Source organism: Panulirus ornatus, chromosome 20 (genome assembly GCF_036320965.1).
Source record: "Panulirus ornatus isolate Po-2019 chromosome 20, ASM3632096v1, whole genome shotgun sequence".
Classification (NCBI taxonomy): domain Eukaryota; kingdom Metazoa; phylum Arthropoda; class Malacostraca; order Decapoda; family Palinuridae; genus Panulirus; species Panulirus ornatus.
The window spans coordinates 77,561,424-77,576,979 of record NC_092243.1 but is presented as its reverse complement, the minus strand read 5'-3'; the positions used below and the strand labels follow the sequence as shown (position 1 = coordinate 77,576,979).

Genomic DNA, 15,556 nt, shown 5'->3' with positions numbered 1-15,556 from the left:
AAGAAAGGGGAGTAGATAGATAGATAGATAGATAGATAGATAGAGAGAGAGAGAGAGAGAGAGAGAGAGAGAGAGAGAGAGAGAGAGAGAGAGAGAGAGAGAGAGAGTCTGTACTTTCAACCATATACGATGATATTTTCGTGGAAGACAGCGGCATCACGTAGTGTTCAGTGTGGGAACGTATATGATCTTGAAGAGCAAATGTTGTGTGAGTTATATATCAAGTGTTGTTCTCACATATCAAGTGTTGTGTGAGAACTGGAGACATTGTTTATCTATGGATGAAAAGGCCACATGTGGGTGATGCAGAAGCATGAGACAGCTATGTAGGGCAAAGACGTGATACTTGACAGCCACTGAAGCGTTGGTTTACTGCACGCCCCGTCACCATCCCTCCCGATACCCAGGCCTACCATTTGAGAGCGAGAGGGACTTTCCTGTGTGTTGTTGTGGTCGATATTCATTTGAAAAGTGCGTGAAAAATCGTCAGTATAACCGCTATGGTAGTGTGGGTTGCGGCTGTATTTCTCCTGTGGTGGGGAGGGCTGGCTTGCCTCACCAGACATATTACATTTCCTTCACCATTTCCTCAATTTCCATGGTAGGGCACATAGCCTCGAGGAATTTCCTTTTATACATAACAGATTCTCCTGGCATCACCTCCGGTTACATGGCGTTAAGAACGCTCGTGTCGCGTTATCAAAAAGAAGGTCCGGAGAACGCTGGCCCGGAGAACGCTGGTCCGGAGAACGCTGGTGCTGGGGTTAAGAGACGCGGGGAGTTTGTCTTTCGTTTGTGAGGAAGAGATTTGTGGGAGGAGGTGAAGCGGGAGTACAGTAATGTTCTCAGAGAACAACTTCTCATGTGACAGGAACCCACGCCAGGGTTGGACCTGATGATTCTCTACTAACAGTAGACGTCTGTAGCGCAGGAGAACCTGGAAATCAGATGAGGTTTGCCCATATGATGACCTGTGAGCCTGTAGGTCATCAGGGAGTAGTGACCTGTGAGTGTAGGTCATCTGGGAGTAGTGGCTTGTGAGAGTGTAGGTCATCAGGGAGTGACCTGTGAGAGTGTAAGTGATCAGGAAGTAGGGACCTGTGAGAATGCAGGTGATCAGGGAGTGACCTGTGAGAGTGTAGGTCATCAGGGAGTGACCTGTGAGAGTGTAGGTCATCAGGGAGTGACCTGTGAGAGTGTAGGTCATCGACCTTGCCAGAGAGGGAGGGAGAATATAATGTTTGTGTGTAGCGTCCTCAACTCGGGGAAGGTCAGGTCGAGTGTGGTTCCCACAGCACCAGACAGCGATGACTGGGAGGCCGGGTGTGGGAGCTCGTCACACAGATAGTTACTAAGATATAACAACAATTTCGCATGAAAATGAGAGGAGGAAACTAGATTTATTCTACATGAATACAAGATCAGTCAGAAGAATCATAAGTGGATGGTATTGCTTGGAAAATGCTGATCACGTTGATATTACTGGAATAACAGAAACATTTCTCAACACGAAGAACAACGATCCAGCTAGAGTGTACAATTTGCCAGACTATAAATCATATGTAAGGGTTCGAGGGGTTTCAGGAGGTAGAACTGTACTGTACATAAAATCATATTTACATCCCACTGAAATTCAGACTTGCACAACATCTGCTGCTGATGATAACTTGTGAGTTCAAAGTACCATAGTCAGCCAGCAAATACACTGACACTGTCATGAACGAGAGTTTACAAAGAGCAACAAAGGACAGAGATTCGATAATTCTGGGGAATTTAATCTTCCAGTAATCAACTGGCGAAGTATATCGCTAGTAGAAAGTGAATCTGCTAAACTTAGTTTTGTCGAAGATGATTTTCTCTGCCAAACCGTCACATCCCAAGAGTTCCCAGGAAACTTAACTCGTGCTGGCCAACATCTAAAAAGATGTGACCATAACATGGTGAGGCTCGATGTAAATCTCAAGACTCACTCACCTAAAACCAGTATCGTAGCCACTACCAAAGACAGAAATAGACTAGAACTTAGAAGTCACCGAGTTGATCTAGACTGTATGAAATAATTCTTACCAACGACATTATTGATGAGAAGAATAAGCTCGTAGAACATGTTGTTTAAAGCAACAATTAATATGTTCAACATTATGCTTGATCGTCACCTGTCACTCTCTGGTACTGAATGATGATCTTAACGTATCATTATGAAATAGAGGTATATCATGCTACCTCATTGCACAATGATCTCGCCCTAACCATACTGCGGTAATTTACCAACATTGATTAACCCGCGTTTTCTACTTTAAGGGAACCAGAAAGAATGATTGTATCATCCTTCCACATCAGGAGTAATATGGACATGGTAAGTCACGAATGTGGAGCTCAAAGTTTACCGTCTTTCTAGCAAAATGTGAAAGGATGTACGCTGTTGGTGATGAGATGCATGACATATTTAAAATAATTCTTTTTACTTTCCTAAAAAAATATTTCCATCTGGCGTATTAGTCGTGCAAAGCATTTATTTTCACCTGTTTCCCGTCCGGTGTGTTGCCGGAGGGAGTGGTGGGTGGGCACAGAGCCTCTGCTGCTTGTAAGATAATTGCTTCATGAGTAGTGTTAAGGCCAGACAAACTCGATTGGACCTTGAGTCTGTGTGGTCAGTGTATCTTCGCCTATGCCTCCCTGCTGATGCTTCTGTTACCACAGTAGTGACGTTTGTCAGTACTTGATTCACCTCTCTCTCTCTCTCTCTCTCTCTCTCTCTCTCTCTCTCTCTCTCTCTCTCTCTCTCTCTCTCTCTCTCTCTCTCTTCTGCTGCCCCGTCCTGGTCTGTTATGCCCTTATTAATGTTCCTACTGTTGTTACCCTTTCGTGTTCTATTCTGCCTTCACGTCTAACTTCCCGTACCTTCCACCTCGTTCTGTTTCACCTCTTCCTTTCCTTCCCTTCCTCTGTCTGGTTCTTCTTTCTTCCTTGCGTCACCTCTTCCTCCTTCCGTCTAGCTTCTGCTTCTTCAAGACGTCCTTCCACTCCCCCTGCGCCCCTACCGCCGCTCCTTCAGGCAGCAGTTTCCCGGGAACTTTAATCTCGTCTCGCGTCTCTGCTGCCCCGACTGTCTGTACTTTCATCTGGCCGCCGAGGAGGTCCACCAAAGACGAGGAGACGAACCTGCGTTTCAATATCTCTCCCGCCGACCTGACGCGACGCACCACATAGTTGCACTGGAAAATTTCGACGTCGGTAACACAGAAAACACAATGAAATTCCATCATGTTTTATTATTAAACTTCAAAGTTTCAGCTTCCAAAAAAAAGTTATATTTTCCGCCATGTGTTATAATCTTACATGATTTACTTTACCATTACTCTAATTTCCATATTACCAACACAGGTCATATATACTTTGCGTATTTTTTCATGTCTTTTTTTTCGCGCACTTTCTATGTGTATCCTATTCTTCAGTGGAATTTACAATACATACTAAAACAGTATTCTGTTGAAATTGCAGGTGGCTACCCACTGGAGAAGTTCTGGAACTCATCCTGGAAGCTGTACAAGGAGTATGGTCCTATAGTCAAGGTTTCCAACCTGACTGGAGGTCTGGATATGGTCTTAGTGTTCCAGCCTGATGACACCAGAAGGATATTCCAGGTGAGGGAGCGAGATTGAGCGAAGGACAGTTCGGGGAGAGAGAGAGAGAGAGAGAGAGAGAGAGAGAGAGAGAGAGAGAGAGAGAGAGAGAGAGAGAGAGAGAGAGAGAGAGAGATACAGGAGGGAGGGTCAGGGTGAGGAGGGAAGTGTGGCAGTGAGGAATGCAGTTTGAGACGTGAGAGAGGCAGAGTGAGGGTGAGTGAGGCAGTGCAAGACGTGAGAGAGAGGATGAGGGTGAGACTGGAATGGCGGGGGGGGGGGGGGGGGGGGGGGTTAAATGGAAGGGATGAAAGGTTTCAAGTCCGCCTCCCACACCGTCACGTCTCCCTCCCAGACTGTCAGATCTCCCTCCTGTATCATCAAGTTCCATCCAATACTCACTGCTCACCTTCCCATACTTTCTGGTTCCTTCCCATATTGACAGATCCCCACAGATCTCTCTCTCATATGATCAGGTCCCCCTCCCATACTGTTAGGTCCCCTCCCATACTGTTAGGTCCCCTCCCATACTGGTAGGTCCCCTCCCATACTGGTAGGTCCCCTCCCATACTGGTAGGTCCCCTCCCATACTGTTAGGTCCCCTCCCATACTGGTAGGTACCCTCCCATACTGGTAGGTCCCCTCCCATACTGGTAGGTCCCCTCCCATACTGGTAGGTCCCCTCCCATACTGTTAGGTCCCCCTCCCATACTGGTAGGTCCCCTCCCATACTGGTAGGTCCCCTCCCATACTGTTAGGTCCCCCTCCCATACTGGTAGGTCCCCCTCCCATACTGGTAGGTCCCCTCCCATACTGTTAGGTCCCCTCCCATACTGGTAGGTCCCCTCCCATACTGGTAGGTCCCCTCCCATACTGTTAGGTCCCCTCCCATACTGGTAGGTCCCCTCCCATACTGGTAGGTCCCCTCCTTTTCCTCATCGCAGACCTTAAGAATATACTCCAGTTCAGCAGCAGGTGGAATAATGGAGTTATATTTCATAGCAGGATTTCCCTTTTCTTCCATCCTATTAACTTCCATGTAGGCTTACTTCACCAATGACTGGTAGTCTTCCATACTTTTTCGTGGCGGTTGTTGTTGTTAAGAGAGTGGAGGGTCTGGGGAGAGTCTTCTTACTGTTGTATCATTACCATTTCTATCTATGCGGAGAAGCGAATATATTTAAGTTCAAAACAGATAACCCAGATGTAAGCCATTGGGCCCTCAGTTGTCTGTCTTTCTCATGTATTACCGTGAGCTCCACTGGTTCTCTCTCTCTCTCTCTCTCTCTCTCTCTCTCTCTCTCTCTCTCTCTCTCTCTCTCTCTCTCTCTCTGCTCCCATCCTTCATCAGTATGAGCTCATCCCTCATACTCCCTCTCCACTGACGTCTCTTGATCTCCCTTGACTGGACCCTTGAGTGTGTCCCTTTCCCATTCTCATCACAAATAACCTTTGAACTTTGAGGAAAAATATCTGTGTGTGTGTCTGTGTGTGTGTGTGTGTGTGTGTGAGAGAGAGAGAGAGAGAGAGAGAGAGAGAGAGAGAGAGAGAGAGAGAGAGAGAGAGAGAGAGAGAGAGAGAGTTTGCCTCACTGTTAGACTTATAAACAATTCACCTCTCATACCTACCAGAAGCATCACACCCACACTCAGGAACCATTTTCCCTCCTGTTACCTACTAGTGAACAGTGTCTTCATTAAAAGAAATTTTCTTACTCACTTAAAAGGAAAAACTATACATTTCAAAGACAAAAAAATTCTTTTGAAAAGAATTTTCTCCTTTAAAAGAAAAAACATTTTCTATTTGAAATAAAAAGTTCCCCATCTAAAGGAAGAACTTTCCCCATTAAAAAGAAAACACATCTCTACTAAATTGAAAAATATTGTCTACTTTACAGAAAAAATTTCCCCATTGAAAAGAAAATTCAGATAATTAATCTGGAATATTGTCTCTATCCTCCTGCAGGCAGAGGGTCCCTACCCAGCTCGTCCAGGGCTGGATATCCTCACACACTACAGAGCCAGACGTCCACACTGGTTCTCCTCGCCTGGCCTCGTACCCGGGTGGGTCTACTTCTGGTGGTTATAATGTAGGGGGGAAATTTCTTGTGGTCTTATTGTGGAATGTCTTATATGTAAATGTGGGAAAGTGCTATTTCTAATAATGTTATCTGTGGATTTGTTCGATATAAAGTTTGAATTTCTCCTGGTCTCTGCTTGTTTGGCGACCACCTGAAATTAGGAACTTATCAGAAAATATTTGACTTTGATGTGGATGAATTTAGAATGTCAGAATTTCCCCAGCAGAAGTTATAGATCTACCAAGTCTTACAGAGAACAGCAAGTTTTCTACTTACAAGTGTCTACCTTGTAAGGATCTCGGTCAAAGAGGGTGCATCATTTATAGTGTCGACTGAATTGTCTAAACCAACTGAGACCTTTGAGAGTGTTATATGGTCTAGCTTGAAGGTGGACCTCGAAGTTTTCTCTCTTGGCTGAGGCGATGGTGGTGTTTCCGATAGGAATCATGACATAGGAAGAGTTTGTGTCTGGATGAATCTTGGCTGAAACAATACCTGCAGGGGAATCCTCCTCACTGATGAGTTTGTAGGCGAAGGAATCTTACACGAAAGGACGTAGGAACCTTGTTAAAATGCTTCTGTCTGGTTGTGTCGTGTCCACTGTGTCGTGTCCACTGTGTCGTGTCCACTGTGTCGTGTCTACTGTCAAGAATCTTAAAGCTGAGTTCGTCTTGGTGGACGTTTGGCCATTGACATTATCTTGTCATCTGTTGGATGCTGTTTAAAGGTCTTCCCACTCAGGTCAGTTTACTTGATCGGTTGTAAATATACCTGAGGCTGTATTCGTACCCTCAAGCCGTGGGAGTCTTACCTGTGGAGGCTTTGCTTAATATTGTTATTTGTGAAGACTTTACTTGTTGGGCTATGAATGTATGGGGCCTTGATTATAGAGGTCCTACCTGTAGGATTTATGCTCTAGGTGGATTTCCTTATAAGGGATATGCTCATATGTTTACACTTTTAGGATACCTGAAGGAGCTACATTTGTAAAGGTTGTTTTACCTACAAGATCTTGGTAGATGCATTTGTGTCTTGCTGGAAGAGGTTAATCCTGGAGATGACTTGCCTCGAGGAGTTTCGTCTGTTGATGGGTTGTGCACGTAGGGCATCAGTGAGTTTCTATGACAATGGGGTTGTTGCCTGAAGGAACCTCATCTTAAGGATCTCATGTCAAAGGATTAGATCCGTAGTAGTCTGACCCAGCAGCAGTGTACCCGCACGACCGTATCCCAAAGAGGATTCGCCTACGGAAGCCTTGTTAGTGGCATTATGTCAGCCGGATCCGCTCCAGGGACGTCTCATATGTGGCCATCTTTCTGGGATGAATTTTTACTTGTGGGGATCTTTGCTTGAAGTTGGTGTACCTATAGACGTCCTTCTAGAAGGCAGTGTTGTACATGAAGTTGGTGTACCTGTAGAAGTCTGTATGGAGGGAACTGCACCAGCAGGTGTCGTGCTTGCACATTTCTACATGAAAGGATCATTACTTGTATGCGACTACTACAAAGAAACTGTCTCAGTCTGACTTGTGAGAAGGCTTCTCCTGCGTGACGGTATTGTACACATCGCGCTCAGTACAACATCTCCAAAGTTCATATTTGAGTTGTTTACTTGCAGGATCCTGCTTGAGTAAGTGGTTCATTTGAAGGTTCTGCTTGATGTGAGTGGTAGGAGTGGTACTTTTGAGTGTCCTGCTCGAAGTAATGTTACTCTCTAGTTCCTATTAAATGATCTGAGGTTGTGGAGAATTAATAATCTAAGGTTGTGAAGATTTAATGATCTGAGTTTGTGCAGAATCAATTTCAAGATTTCATGGTTATAAACTTGTTTCTCAAGACCTTGTGAAGATGTATCGATTAAGAAAGTATCATGCCCTTTGGAAATCCTACCTAAAAGTGTTCAACTCTCATAGAAGTGTTGCTTGCAAGTATTTTTCTTAAGAGGATCATACTACAAGATTCTGTATCTTTATTAGCGTTGTCTTATGTGGTCTGACTTGCCAAGAGTTGTAGAAATATCACTGTTTGGGTCTTCATCGATGCTCATATTCTTTGAGGTCATGGTTGAAGGTCTTGTACGAATTTTACGTGAAGGTGAGCGAATAGTTCATAGCTTACTACGTTCTGTACTTTATGAAACAATGCTTGGAGACCGTCTGAAGACATCTTGATTGGTCACTTGAGTGTTATAATCTTGATTGGTCACTTGAGTGTTATAATCTTGATTGGTCACTTGAGTGTTGTAATCTTGGTTGTACTCCAAGTGTTGTAATCTTGGTTGTACTCCAAGTGTTGTAATCTTGGTTGTACTCCAAGTGTTGTAATCTTGGTTGTACTCCAAGTGTTGATCAAGTTGTTGACTGTCTTGCTGGGTCTTTCGTAAGGGAGATTCTTGTTGGAAGGACCTGATCTACAGCGTCTTTACTAGAATGACCAGACTCGCAGGACCTTGCCTGAGGACACGATCTCCTGGGTGTCCTATCATCGCTTCTCACCTGTGATGATGCCAGAGGAGGATTTACCTGATGAAGGTCTTACCTGTACTGACCTCAGTGAAGCTGAGGACGTTACAGTCATCATCAATTAATCTTTCCTTAGTCGTTGAACCCTAGCCAAACTACACTGACGGTACAGAAGCAGACAACACTGACTATAGGAAGCTATGTTTCTAACATCTCACAATTAAGTGAAACTGAAATATCCATTCCTACATTCTTCATTAACTTATGTCACGCACACGTACTCTCTCTCTCTCTCTCTCTCTCTCTCTCTCTCTCTCTCTCTCTCTCTCTCTCTCTCTCTCTCTCTCTCTCTCTCTCTTACACGTTTTCTTTCACAAACAATGGCGAAAATTTCACGAATTTTCCGTTGGAACTCGCGACCATGTGAGGGAGTGAGGAGGGCAGCTGCTGCAGGGGCAGCCAGGCAAGGGGCAGGCGGCACCAGGAGTTCCTCCTCAGTGAGGGAAGGCGTCAGGGAAAAAAAACAAAGGTCGAATTATTCTTTCGAAAATGTATCCCGGGGTTCGAAGCAGCGTGTCGGAACACTAACGAACTATGGGGATGGTTCAGACGTGTTCACAGTGGGCAGTGGTTGATGGCCAGACCACCAGCAACTTACAATTTGTGGTCAAGTGACGTAAGGATTACTGATGTGTGGTTAACGTAGTATCACAACGTAAGCTGTCTCCGGGCACCATCCTTCCGTCCCTACAGCATTATAAACATTGATTCAGTATACCTCATGACCCTTCATGGCCAGGATGTGACCATGCATCCACCTCAGTGTACATACTGAACACTGATTGTACTGCCCTACACCCCCCCCCCCCCCCCACACACACACACACACACACACACATTAATAGATCGCTGCGGAAGTTTCATGAACATAAACGGAACATCTGGGGTAGGAAATTAATGTGTATATATGTGTGTGTGTGTGTGTGTGTGTGCGTGCGTGTGTGTGTGTGTGTGTGTGTGTGTGTGTGTGTGTGTGTGTGTGTGTGCACAACAGATAAGGGTAATAAAATTTTAAGTCAATATCAAAGTTACTTTGAGCAGATCAACCTCTTCTAAGGAGTCCGCGCGGCTGTGGGAGGCAGGCAGGCAGGGAGGGAGGGAAGGACTGTCCTTCCAACAAGAGAGGGAAGCTCAACCATCCTCAGCGGGACTGGGATATCCCAGGTCCCTCCAAAGGAACGCTAGGCAGCAGTGGCTGCTCGGAAGTGGTTCTTTCTTGAAGGAGTTTACGTGCACGCCACGTCAACCCCGTCGTGTGGCAATGTAAAGGGTCTCAACACTTGACGGAGATGAGACATCTGTTGGGGTCTTGAGTGGCTGAGCTGTACCGTAAGGAGTTTTACGCCTCTTATGCCTGTATCAGTCAGTCACTCCTGTATGGAGCTGTGTGAGGCTGTGGCTGTCTGGATCTTACACCAGTATACTGGACCTCCTGAAGTTAGTGTGCTGATACAGTCGTGCTTGAGGAGTGATGGTTCTATACAGGCGGAGGTCATGCTTAAAGAGAGTATATTGGTGGAGGTCGTGCTTGAAGAAAGTGGAAGTGCGGGTGTTTTGTGTGGAGAATCTGTAGAAAATGCCCTCGCCTTAGAAGTATTGATGAGAGGATTTACACTGGTATGAGTTCTTGCTGAAGCGACTGTACCCAAAGGAGTCTAATCTTTCCTCTCTTGTTAGAAACATTGCTTAAATGGCTCACATGACCTGAGGTCTGGCTCACATGACCTGAGGTCTGGCTCACATGACCTGAGGTCTGGCCTGATCAGACCAGCTACACTTACCTGGAAACATTGTAGCTGTTCGGGTGGGAAGGATGTTGACTGCTGATAGTCGTTAATGGAAGTCATGCTTGTGGTGTTGTGCCTTCACGGGTCCTGCTGGAGGCGGATGTATTTGTTTGGATCTTGTGTTGGCGAGGTTTTACGTAGTGTATACCGCTGTATGAGGCCTTGTTCACTTGACGATATTGCTTTAAGGAATGTGCTCTACAGGGAACTCGTCTCTCGTGGCCTTGCGAAGAGTTTCCAGATGTACTGGCTTTCCTGATGGTTGATGTTGTTGTGTTGCGGACGTTTGGTCTTTGAAGAGAAGTGTCTGGTTGTCGGAAGGATTTTGACTGAAACGTTTATTGTAGTCAGGATTTTGGTTGTTAGGTTGTGTCTGTTAATTTCTTGATTTTATAGAAATAGGTTTTGTTTGAAGAAGTAATGTTTGAAAGGGGCTATAAGCCTCATCTGTTTATGGCCCGGTCTGAAGAAGTTATGAGAATACAACATCTCTTTTATGGTGAATGACTGAGTTTGACGGTTAACGGTTTTTGATCCCGTACCTGTAGTTGAGTTTCTTGATGAAGCTGTACCAGTAGGGTATATCTTAATCCATTATAACTGCAAGAAACGTCATCGTCTTGCAGCATATGAATAACGCTTGTATTTACAGGGCTTTTACCATGTGGATTAGTATGTGATGAAGCCTTGCTTGTAGAGGATGTACATTATGAGGTTCTTGTCTGATGGATATCCCTGTCCGGGCGGTACACCCAGCCTACCTCACTCCTGATGTGAATCGTGTGTGAAGGATCTGCGTCTGTGGACGTCTGATGTGCAGAGGATTGTTCACAATCCTTGATGTTGACTGTGTTTCAGTGGTACTAGAGCTTCGTTCCCTCGTAGGTTTACTGTTAATCTGAAATGATTTCATTTTCTCTGGAGCCGACTACTGATATCTCTCAAAATATTGGAACTTTGAAATGTTTCCAGGGGACGTTTCTTTTCTTATCGATTTGGAATGTAAATCTGGCCTTGGTCCAAACACAGAACATCATCAGGTCCCATATCAACTTAGATTCGTTCTTTTAAAAATCACGTGGCTGTGTGGTATGATGAAACTATAGAAGTTGAAATTAACACTTGGGGACTAAAAGACATGAACGACAATACTTATCCTAATAAGGTGTGTTGCAACCTGTAGTGAACTGAACTACAGGAGAAAAATGAAGCATTCTCCTGGAGAGGATCAGAAGTTGATCCTACACTGGAGGTCCTAAAGTGAGTCTCTTGGAGACGATCTGATGCTATTCTTACACTCTGGATCCTACAGTGGTCGTCCTGGAGAGGATCTGATCGTGATCCTACTCTGGGGATCCTACAGCGTGTCTGTAAACAAAATAGATTTAAGAAGCGAAGCGAATGGTCGACCCAGAACTTCTGAACTGCAAACTGAAGTGTTGAAATGTATATCGCTGATAATGTTTGTGTACAATGAGTTATGAGTGATGACGGCAAGATTCATGATAAGCTAAAAGGTTATGAATGTATGTAAATAAATGTATGAATAACAGTTTATCGGATGTAGGCAGGTATTTGTATGTATGTAAGTATGAAAGTAGGTATATATGTAATTTCTCATCTTTAACGAACAATCAGCCAGGCATTGTCCATATGTTGATCAAGTCCTACCAGCTCAAAGCCAGTTCCAGGTAACCCAACAAACACCTTTATCCCTCCCTTTCACTGCTCTCTAACTACCAACAACTACTTGAAATTTTATCTGTCAAGTTTTCTATGGCGTGTCTTCATCCTTAGAGGTGTTTACTTCTGCAGTATTCCAGCGCGAGATATATTATTTGGAGGGTATGAGAGATTTTCTGGTCTCGAGGTCATGTTCCTAACACGAGGTCTGACAATAACCAATCTATATCGCACGTCTACAACATCGATGACGACAAAAAAAAGAAAAAGAAATTCGAGAGGAAATTCTTTATGACAAAAGGCCTCCGTTGGCCGTCAGCATCAGAGGAATCCTCGTTGTTGCCAATAAATGCATTCAAAAACATAGCGAGACCAAGGCCCGCATCTCTGAGCAATAATCTCTGGTATGACAAGAATTTCTTTCATGACATATTGTAGCTGTCTTACCAGCCCCTCCCATCCTGAAGCTTACTCTCCCATCCTGAAGCTTTACCTCCCTTCCCGAAGCTTGAAGCTTACCTTCCCATCCTGAAGCTAAACCTTCCATCCTGAACCTTACCCTCCACCTTCAACCTTACCCTCCCATCCTGAAGCCTTTCCTTCCATCCTGAATTTTACCCTTCCACCCTGATCTTTACCCTCCCATCCTGAACCCTTCTCTCTCATCCCTAACTTTCCCACCATCCTAAGCCTTCTTCCTTCATCCCAGTCTTTCCTCTCCTACTCTGAACCTCCCATCCTGAGTCATTACAACAAGGTAGGTCAGGTCAGGTCAGGTCAAGTCAGTGAGGCAAAAGTGAACACCCTGGAGATGGTTTCCCTGCGGCTACATTATACTGACAAGACTAACATGTCTACAACATGGCTGTTGTGGATGTTGTGAATAGATTCTGGCTCCCAAAGGTTGTGTGTGGTGTATCTATGTTACCTAGCGGGCAGGTAAAACTCACAGTACGACCTTGGAGGACATTGGTCGTCCACTGACGTAAGATGGCCCAGAGAAACATGGAAGTAGTATAGTTGTGTGCAAAGTTCAGAAAACGACTCGGAATAAAAACTGGAAACTATTTCAATAAATGTTGATGCTCAGAACACGACTAGAATGATCTAATTATGTTTTTCTATGGATGAGTCGTCCAAATATCTATTTGTTGAGATCTGAATGCGACCAAATGATTTAGTAAGTGTCCGAAACGCTTAACAAAGCTCCCCAAGAAACTGAAGTGTGGCGAAGTTAAACTGATTGAAGTGTCCGAATGAGACCTCGGTAATTAGCGAAGCTTAGAAAGCGATCATGCGCAGTTGTTAGTAATCCAAATAACTGAGGCCCAAACAGCAACGCGTAGGAACAGGATTTAATTCCACGTGTAAAGGAAGCTTCGAACGAAGTAAAATGGCTTTGAGCAGATTGCAGAGGCCTTGAACAAGCTTACGATGTTTCAAACGAACTAACGAAACTCTGAATAAACTAACAAAGCTTTGAAAAATCTAACTGTGCTTTGAACGGACTAAAGAGGCCTTGAACCAGTCAACGAAGCTTCGAACAAACAAACGAGTCTTTGAATGAACTAACGAACTGTATCAATCTAACAAAGCCTTGGATGAAATAGAGAAGCCTTGGAACAGCTAACTAAGTTTCAGATAAACAAACGAAGCCTTGAATGAACTAACAAAGTTCTGAACGAAATGAAGAAATGTACTGACTAACAAAACTTTGAATGTGATAAATAAACTTTGAATGAACTACCAAAGCTTTACAAAATCTAACGAAGCAGTTTAAAAACGCAGCTTTGAGTCATCTCACGAATCTTTGAAGAAACTAACAAAGCTTCGAAAGAAAAGCTAACCAGGTTCGAACTTTGATAGTGATCATCTTGTTTCTATTATTCCTTGTAGTCAACATCAGCTAGAAAGACCATTACAGTCTAGAATTAATTCAACATTTGGTGAATAAAAGTAAAATACTAAAATAAAAGTTTTTCTTGAAGTGACACAAAAGTAAACAAAAAGGTGAAACTGCGAACTTGACCGAGTGTGACGGTCCACCCAGGTGGACGTAGCCGGGTCGAGCAGTCTGTTCCTTTCTGCTGACGTGCGTATAGCCAGGTGACGCCTGGGTTTATTCCCAGCAAAATGATATGAAAGATATAAAGCGTTAAAGGCGAGCAGTAGTCCGTCCCGCCCACACACACACACACACACACACACCCTCAGGTGTGTTACTGTTGTTAGCTGTGTTGGGAATGTTGGTGTAAGGTGTTTTTCTTTTGAAAGAGAGAGAGAGAGAGAGAGAGAGAGAGAGAGAGAGAGAGAGAGAGAGAGAGAACACCTATCAACCTAACCAATAATGTCTACGATGAGATATTGCCATCTGATGGGGCTAACGCGTAGCGCCCACCGCACGTCTTCGTTGATAAACACAACTATTTTGTCTGCCACAATATACTATACAGTGGTCAGTCGTAGGTGTGTCTGGAAGTGTCTTCAGCCGTTCATCAAGGCTTCTTTTGAGCGTGTCTGTCTTCGTCTCTGGCAAGTTTGCTTATTCTTGCTGACTCTGTGAAACAATATTTACATCTTTCCCACAAACTTTCCGTCAATTTTACTTTGATATCTACTTGGTTCATCCCACATGATTAATACGTCTTAATTACTATGTTTCTTCTTGAGAGAGTTGAAGTGCGACACATTGTCTTCATCATCTCCAGTTTGTTGTGCTGGGAAGATGATCATAATCCATGAAAATAAGTTGTTTAAATTTCTGTATAATAAATTCCATCAGATTCTTCTGTCTCATCATATATCATATGTAGGTATGTTCTCCTGTTTTCTTCCACTTCTTCTGTACTTGATGATATATTAAGTATTGTCTCGTCATCTGCGGAGCAACATTCTGTATAACACCTTCTGTCGTTGTCTGAACCAGATCTGTTTACCCTCAGGTGGAGAGAACCTGACACAGTTGTCTGCAGCATCACTGATCAAACATTTTCCTCGCCCGACATAGCTCCATGTACACTTACCTTGACGTCACTTTTGTGAAAATACTTCATCCATTTTCCTGACGTCATCTTTATGTTCTGCTTTGCTGCTATGTTTCCGGGAGACTTGTTGTGTTGTCGTACGTCTTCTTCAGAAGGTAGATCATCGACAAGTGGATGTTGTTCTCCTTGTGTACTCAGATATTGATCAAAGGTTGAGTAAACACCAGTTGACTGATCAACAACGGTTGTTGATGACCTTTACACTGTATCTTAGTCTACTTATAGATTCATACTTCATAACATTGGCCTTTGTGTCTGATACAACCAACCATAATAAGGAATGACTGTAGATCTTACACATATTAACCATTACTCAAAGCGTTTTCTAACTGCGTCTGTCCTGCACAGTTCATCACAAATTTCTAGGCTCTTTTCACTTATCATTCATCATAAGGCTCAATCCTTTGTCACTGTCCAGAACAAATTGATATCCTTGATAACAGACCAGAGCAGTTTTCTCTCTCTCTCTCTCTCTCTCTCTCTCTCTCTCTCTCTCTCTCTCTCTCTCTCTCTCTCTCTCTCTCTCTCTCTCTTAAAAGCGGAATTTACGACTCTCTCTCTCTCATCACCGACAATAAAGGATGTCATCATTGTATCCCTTATCCATTCTCGTACTTCTATAAAGAACCTTTAGTTACTCATCACTCCCCTACTCCATCACTTAGAACAATATCTACGTGTCCCCTTTCCCTTAACCATTACCAGATGAGGACCATTAATCACCGTCATGTTCTCTTATAGACCATTAAAAGGCTCTGAGGAGCTGCCTTGACCCGGCACTAAAGAGGACCTCTCAGCGGGCGCCTCCTGCTCTGTGT

At 44.0% G+C, this 15,556-nt stretch overlaps 1 protein-coding gene across 1 annotated transcript in view; it reads left to right on the top strand.

Annotated features, from left to right (window-relative positions):
- Positions 1-15,556, top strand: part of LOC139756157 (probable cytochrome P450 49a1) — a 134,397-nt gene that overhangs the window by 100,200 nt on the left and 18,641 nt on the right. Inside the window, exons 4-5 of the mRNA XM_071675332.1 lie at positions 3,502-3,644; positions 5,589-5,686. Coding sequence (XP_071531433.1) covers positions 3,502-3,644; positions 5,589-5,686 — 241 coding nt within the window. The remainder of the gene's footprint in view (positions 1-3,501; positions 3,645-5,588; positions 5,687-15,556) is intronic.